This window comes from Frieseomelitta varia, unplaced genomic scaffold (genome assembly GCF_011392965.1).
Source record: "Frieseomelitta varia isolate USP_RPSP 00005682 unplaced genomic scaffold, Fvar_1.2 scaffold_881, whole genome shotgun sequence".
Taxonomy (NCBI): domain Eukaryota; kingdom Metazoa; phylum Arthropoda; class Insecta; order Hymenoptera; family Apidae; genus Frieseomelitta; species Frieseomelitta varia.
In genome coordinates, this window is record NW_025110680.1 from 204,325 (window position 1) to 212,157 (window position 7,833).

The window sequence follows — 7,833 nt, forward strand, 5'->3', positions numbered from 1 at the left end:
AAAAAGTTGCATGTTGAAATAATAAGCAATAATAACATTGAAAATAGAAAGGTTGAAATAAAAAGACATTGTTCTTATTTTAAAAATAGCATATTTTTCATATAATGGATTTTAAAATTGTGTAATGATTTTACAGCTGTTTACTATTATTGTTATCAAGATTACATAAATATAAAGAAAGGAAATATAAATATGGGAGAAAAAAATTTGACTGATGAACAAAAGAAATTTTTAGAGGAATGTGAAAATGAATTTAAAGATCGATATACTGAGAAAGAAGCAGAATTTATGAAAATTAAAAATATGGAATTAAAAAAACCACCAATCATTGACCCGTACCCTATGAATGGAAGATATAATAATGATAGGAATGACAGACGGCGACATTTTAATAGATATTCTCATCACCGCTATAGACCTTATCCATGATAATTGAATCCACAAATAAATTTTTGTAAATATTTTCATAACTTACTTGTAACCATTTATTGTATAATAAAGTATTTAAGCACGCAATGTGTATAATTTCTCCATCAAAATGTTAATACTTTTTTTATTACATAATTTTTATTAATTATTGTATAATTTGATTTTTAAAATAAACTAATGTTTAATATTCAATACAATGAAGTAAAGTGAACCTTTTATAACTGATCCAAACAAACATTAACTAAATAATATTAAAAATTTTTATATTAAATGCTATTTTTTATTTAAAATTTATTTTAATAATAAGTGTTGTTCTAATGAAATTCTATTTTTGAAATGTGCAATAAAATTTGATATTTGAGATACTTGAAAAACAGAAGAAGAATAAGAATGAACTATCTTTCCTTTAAATAACCTAGATATTTAGAAATGTAATTTAAGAAAATATTTGTTACAGAAAATTCGTAACGTATATAATAAACTTACAACAGAAGTTTCTTCATAATATTTAGTATTTACCATCAGCTTTTCTACCATGAAATGATAAAATTTCTGATATAAAAAGATATATACTATCTGCTTCTGGATATACTATGTACTATATTATGTATATTATCTTATATATAATATTATTGCAAGATATCGTAATACATATATACATATTCATAAAATGTAAGATATACACATGGAATAATATATCAAATATACACATAGAATAATACATTAAATGAGACAATCACTTGTTTCATTAGGTATATGTTTCTTTCTTTATTTTTGGTATATCATTATATCATTGAATGTAATTGAACAAAGAAAAGAAACATATCACGAGTTAGCTATTCATTCAGAAATATACGCGTCGAATTGAAACAAAGATTGATAGTTAAGAAAGAGTGATTAATATTGATGTATGTAAGCAAGTGAAATGCATATAGTTCACAATACAACGTCAATCAATTGAGTGTTCATTTTCATTTGATTGTGCTTGAATGTAACTTGCGACGATACATTGCAAGTGTGTTTATGAGTGCTTGACATGGATAAATTCAGTAAACACTTGCGGTGACGCAGGATTCAATCTTTTTTTTACTCAACCGACGACGATGAATTTAGTCTGGCTGTGATATTCTCAAATGACATGTGTACAAGCAAATTTTTAAGAGGAATTAGCAAGTACAAAGTACTGCATTCCAGAACTTTTTATCTCTGACGTATAAAATATGTTTAACTGAAATACGCTGATAAAACGATAATTTAGTACTTTAATTATTAAAGAGAGTGAGTATTATCTTATTTTTTTTCAGTTTTCAGAATATAAATATTTTATAATATTTTGTATTAATAACAATTTTTTAAATACTGCTTTCACAAAATTCAAATGTTTAAAAAAAGCATTACAATATTTTAATCAGTACTTTTTTTTTAAATAAAAATTTAACAATATTAACGGATACATATATATTATTTTTAGGAATAAAATGTATATTTAAAATTATATATTATTATATTGTAGATTATATTGTAGATAGAACATCGGATAACTTGTAAATTAGACAGAAGATCACATCAGATAACATTAAAAAAGTTATGGGGGATTGAAATTTATATTTCTACTAAATTTATAATTGTAATAAAAAAATTTATACTTACATAAGAAAAGTGTGCTTCTTTGTTTTAAGTAAATACTATATGATATTTTAATGGATTGGTATAGAAAATTACTACAAAAAAGGTAGTATACGAAAATATATAAAAATTTTTGAATATTTAATTATTTTGATACATTGATATACTAATATTTTATTTTGATAGAAATACTATTCCTGTAGATGATGAATTGGAAACTGTTGCTGAAAGAAAAGAACGATGGAGAAGTATTTATGCAATTTATTTTACCATGTTTCTCATGTCTCTTGGATTTAGTATTATACTTACAGGAGTATGGCCATATCTTGATAAGGTAAATATAATAGATAAATGTATAATAATAAAAATAAAATTAATATATAGTTCATTATACTGTCTATTATCCAAGTTACAGGTCTATTTAAGTGAGGTCATCTAAATATCTTTTCGAATTGTGATGATGTAAAAAATATTTTTCGCTTAATATGAATGATATTAAAAGGCTAATACCTGATAAGAATATTTTTTCTCCAACATCTCTTTTTTTCGGAGTTTTCAAGATTGATGTTTTTTTTCATAAAACTACTTATTTTCTTTTTTTAAAAATTTTATTATGTAGTTAGTAAAAAAATTCCAGATATGTAAAGTACATGACCTTGAAAATTAAAATTTTATGTTATTTTATAATTTTATTATATAAATTTTATTTTATTTTATTTTTATATACATTTATTTCTATCAAGATTATAAACCTTGGCCAGGACGCGACAATCGAGAGCTTCATAATAAAGAAAGAGGTTTACCATTTTTTACATCGTCAATGATAATCTCTTCTAGCAGCTTGAAATCAGCACACGAAATACTTAACGCAAGAAAGATATAATATTCATTTATGGTAAAAGTGGTTGTTATATTTGAAAAAAGCAATTCGAGTGTACAAAGGTACATTTCTAATCTCAATTATTCATCACGAAATTCTGAAAAAATGACTTTGGAAAAAAAAATTTTCTGCGTCATCATAATTCAAAAAGATATTTAGGTGATCTCACTTAAACAGACCATGCTGTATAATATTAATATCCTATATTATATTAATATTAATATTTAATATGCACTGATGTTGCAGTTAGACAAAAATGCTGGTAAAGAATTCATGGGATATGTAGTTGCAGCGAACCCTTTGGGACAAATGTTATTTTCTCCTTTAGTAGGCTGGTGGGGAGATAGGAGAGGTTCTATAAGACTTCCACTTTTGTCAACATTACTTTTATTTACATTTGCATCAGGATTATATAGTGTCCTTGAGATTATACCAGGTGATCGAAAAATGTATATGATAGTTGCTAGATTCTTGGTTGGAGTTAGTTCTGGTTAGCATTTTATTTGATTTTGACATCATAAGTTAAAATAAAAATTTCGGTCTTTATTTATATTTATATTCGATATTTATATTAATATTATGCTTTTAGCTAACATTGCGGTAGCTAGGTCTTATCTCTCAGCAGCTACAAAATTTGTAGAAAGAACACATGCTGTTTCTATGGTATCTCTAGCTCAGGTAATTTAATTTAACATTTCCTTATGAGTGTTAACTTGTATATAGTTTATTTTAAAATATGTTAGGTACTAGGATTTGTGGTAGGACCTGGTTTGCAAGCTGCTGTTACACCTTTTGGAGAAACGGGGCTACATTTCATAAACATACCTGTTAATATGTACACTATGACAGGTTGGATAAATGTTATAATGGGAATTCTTAATTTTGTTTTATTCCTTCCATGGAATTTTAAGGAACATCGAATTGCTATTCGTGAAGCAATGAGAAATGAAGGGAAACAAACTGGTAAATGTGTTTAAATTAACTAATGATAAAATTAGATACGTTAATATTTAATTGAAAAGTTTATCTATTAATTACAGAGGAGGAAACACTGAAGGCTATAAAACCAGACAATCTCGCTGCTTTAACATTAATATGTGCCTTTTTTGTTTTAGTATTTAATTTTGTTCTTCTTGAAACGTTAGTATGATTTCAAAATATAAAATCATTTTTCATGTGTCATATTTTACATCTTTCCATTTATAGACTTGGTACTTCTTTAACTATGGATCAATTTGCGTGGTCAAAAACGGAATCTTTGTATTATATGGGTTTATTGATGAGCATTGGAGCAATTATGTCATGCATTACATTCGTTATGATTGAACCCTTAAGCAAAAGGTATAAACATTTTTATAGAGATACATTACAAAAAAGTGACTCATTATTTATGTTTTAAATATTTTTAGATTTAACGAACGTAAGGTAATGTTATGGGGTGGATTTTTATTTATGGTAATAGGGAGGATTTTATATATTCCGTGGGGACCAGATCCACCGAAAATTGCTGATTATGGACGTAAATAGATATAGAAATAAATATAATATACTATTTAGATTGCTATTTAAATTTAGAGACATTAAAATTATTTTATTTTACAGCATTTAACAACATTACAAAAGATGCGAATGGCACAGACATTGTAGGATGCCCACGTAATCAAGAATGGTGTACTTATACACCGCAACTTACTGTTACACAGTTTTTCATTGGATATGGATTTACCACTATAGGATATCCGTTAGGTGTTACTTTAATACAAACTATCTTTAGTAAAGTATTAGGACCTCGTCCACAAGGAGTTTGGATGGGTTTTATGACAGGTGCTGGATGTGCTTCTCGTGTGTTAGGTCCAATATTTGTTAGTGTAGTTTATAATCGTTTTGGAACATATCATACGTTTGGTGTTACTGGTTTAACATTAATAGTATGTATGATATGGTTACAAATCGTAAACAAACGACTAGTTCCGCCAAAAGCAATTTTACCAAAAGATGCGGAAATCCCATTAGTTCATCTTAAATCTAATGATGCTCAAGGATCAAATGATACACAGGAAAATAATAAATATGAGAGATATGACAAAGTGTAACAAATATTATACTCAAAATTCGATTTTATATTTTACGAAAGTATATTGATTACATGCAACTGCCATTAAAAGTTGGGTATAAATACAATTCTAATATTACGAAATGCAGATATATTTTTTATGGATATTTACAGATTTTTAATACATATTTTACATATATAAATGTGTAGATTATAAATAAATATATATATAAAACAATGCAAGAATATAATTAGAATTGTAAGAATGTAATTTTTAAAAGAATGTAAGTCGTGAGTTTTTTAAATATTTGAATCTTGTAGAGAAAGTAAGATTACAAAATGAAAATAATATATAGTACAAAATTGTCATAATAGCAAGAGAAGACTGATATTTAGTTCAATTTATACCAAATTAAGAGTGCAGTTAAATTTGATAGCAAATGTCTTTCACAGAATAATCTGAATTTGTAAGTACTTACCATAAATAATTGAATGATGTTTTATATATTCAAATAAACGAATGAGTAAACGAAAATAGTTGGATAAGTTAAAAAAGAATCATAACTTTTTGTGGTAGGATAATTTTAGTTAGTGAAATATGTTTACTAAATGTTAAAATGTTTTACTAAAATGTTAAAATTATATTATTAAACAGTGTGTGCAATAAAGAATGTGTCTAAAGTAATATTTTATATTACTTATATTACTTATATTATTTGTTTGTATTTAAAAAAATTAATTTGGAATTGTTTTATAAAAATTATATAAAAACTTATTTAAGAAATCATAAGAATTATTTAGATTTATTTGTACATCTTATTGAAAGTAAAAATTATTTAATTATCAACCATTGTGACATTTCAATTGTCTTATAACTGTCGATACAAGTATTATAAAAATCAAGGATAAAATTGTAAGAAAAGTTAAAAACATTACTATAAATACATACATTTTGCAAACACTTTTATAGATTTTGCATGAATGCATGTTTTTACAGTATTCGAGCTACTTTGTTATTAAAAAAAAAAAACGAAAAAAAAAAACGTACCCTTAAAATTATGTGGCAGAAATGCTTGATGTTTCATATAAATAATACTTATGAATACAATTAGTCTTTTTTCTTTGGCTTCTTGGGATTACGCGATCGAGATTTAGCTTTACAAAGGGGACAAATTGGTGCATTTCTATGAATTTGTTGATGACATGATAAACATGATTTCATAGGTGGTGGTTGTTGCCTACAAGCAAAGATATAAAACATGAAAACTAATATATTGCTGTATACAGAATATTAATATTTTTTTGTTAATACTGTCATCAGTAGCATGATTTAACACACTTATTTGACTAATGTGACTTATATATTGTATAGAAATATAATATAAAATTGCGATATACCAGTGGTACCTGAATGTTGGAGCAGGTGGGCCTGGGGCTGGTGGCAATGGTCTTGGTTCTGGCTTACTTGGACCTTGAAGAGGTTGAGGAGCTAGGAAAGGTGTGGAACCACCTGGATGACCAGGATGGTGTAGAGTAAGTGGGGGTAACAAATCTTCTCCCCTTACTTCGACTCTCCATTCTGCTTTCTGCATTGGACGATCAAAGTAGCTATAATCAATAAATCTTTATTAGTAATAATCCAATTAAAAACAGTCATATTTCAACTTACTCTGGTGAAATGAGATCAGATTCTGTTTCGTATAATTCTGGTAATCTTTCCAATCCTAAAAATTCCCTACGCATGCGATCAATATCGTGTTTTAGAGGTTGATAATCATTATTATGGATTAATTTTGCAGTCTCTCTTGCTTTGTTTCTAGCTTCTTCTGCTTGTTTAATGACAGTCTCCATCTATCACAGTTACATAAACAGTTACACCTATAATCTAGAACAAAGATATTGGATTTATATTTAATTATACCGCATTTATATCTGCATGTATTTGTCGTAATTCTTCGACATGTGCCATTTTTTCTTGCATAAGAAGATCCATTTCCTGTTTGTACTCGAGTAAACATTTCTCTTCTTGTTCAGTTTGTTCTACCTCTTGCAGGATTCTTTGCTTCATCTTCTCTAGTTGAAGTGTTTTTGATCTAACAAAATACACAGAATACATCAGCATTTCATTTTAGAAAAAGAAACACTGTTTTACTGTATCGATGTTGCATAAGATTTTTGATTATTGAAAATATAAAATAATATAAAATATATATATATTGTGGCTTTATGCATATATATCTGTGTGTGTGTGTGTATGTATGTATATATACTTGATATCTTTCAGTGCTTCCAGTTTTGCAAAAATGACCGTAGTCTCGGTGGCTGACATTGTTAAACGCTTTCTGATACTTTTGTTTAGGCAAGTCCTGTCAAATGAAGGATTACTAGCTTGTTTATTAAATAAATGCAGTGGATTCAGAAGCTAAATTCCTTTCGTCAAGGCATCGTGGACGAGATATTTAGAGTAGAATTATCGGGCTATTATATGCACAGCACTTTTATTGAGAAACGAACGAGATCACCGGGTTGGTTAATTATATGTTATCAAAAATTAACTAACTCCGTTGACATTCAACACAATGAACATAATTCATACCATAAATCACAGTGACAAGTATCTTTTGATAGATCAGAAACAACGAATTTCAAGATGCAGATGAATGCGCGCGCCATACAACGATACATCGATGAACTAATGAAAGATAAAAAGAGCGGTTTACTTTGAAATCAAGCATGCCATTAAGAATGCTTCTCTGATAAAGGTAACTATGTAATGTCTGTAGATAATTGAAATACATATGCATGACAGATTAGAAAATCGCTATCAAGTTATGATCGTATTTTG

The 7,833-nt window shown here is 27.1% G+C and overlaps 2 protein-coding genes across 5 annotated transcripts; one reads left to right on the forward strand and one right to left on the reverse strand.

Moving 5' to 3' along the window:
* Nucleotides 1–1,203: 1,203 nt before the first annotated feature.
* LOC122536986 (major facilitator superfamily domain-containing protein 8) lies at nucleotides 1,204–5,132 on the forward strand. Of its 3 annotated transcripts, none has more exons than XM_043669848.1 (10): nucleotides 1,204–1,707; nucleotides 1,943–2,161; nucleotides 2,242–2,389; nucleotides 3,182–3,371; nucleotides 3,525–3,613; nucleotides 3,679–3,898; nucleotides 3,976–4,075; nucleotides 4,142–4,276; nucleotides 4,345–4,454; nucleotides 4,538–5,132. In XM_043669848.1, exons 2-10 carry the CDS (start codon nucleotides 2,130–2,132, stop codon nucleotides 5,026–5,028), a joined length of 1,515 nt encoding a protein of 504 aa, XP_043525783.1. In that variant the 5' UTR covers nucleotides 1,204–1,707; nucleotides 1,943–2,129; the 3' UTR covers nucleotides 5,029–5,132. The 3 variants fall into 3 exon arrangements, with proteins under 3 accessions (XP_043525783.1, XP_043525781.1, XP_043525782.1); XM_043669846.1 differs by having other exon boundaries at nucleotides 1,207–1,707; nucleotides 3,182–3,425; XM_043669847.1 differs by having other exon boundaries at nucleotides 1,207–1,707; nucleotides 1,955–2,161; nucleotides 3,182–3,425.
* Nucleotides 5,133–5,769: 637 nt separating this feature from the next.
* On the reverse strand, nucleotides 5,770–7,617 carry LOC122536987 (zinc finger C4H2 domain-containing protein). 2 transcript variants are annotated; one of them, XM_043669849.1, is made up of 5 exons: nucleotides 7,259–7,617; nucleotides 6,910–7,081; nucleotides 6,658–6,839; nucleotides 6,387–6,596; nucleotides 5,770–6,226 (listed from the first exon to the last, which is right to left on the reverse strand). In XM_043669849.1, exons 1-5 carry the CDS (start codon nucleotides 7,315–7,317, stop codon nucleotides 6,097–6,099), a joined length of 753 nt encoding a protein of 250 aa, XP_043525784.1. In that variant the 5' UTR covers nucleotides 7,318–7,617; the 3' UTR covers nucleotides 5,770–6,096. The 2 variants fall into 2 exon arrangements, with proteins under 2 accessions (XP_043525784.1, XP_043525786.1); XM_043669851.1 differs by having other exon boundaries at nucleotides 6,396–6,596; nucleotides 7,259–7,614.
* Between the last annotated feature and the right edge of the window lie 216 nt (nucleotides 7,618–7,833).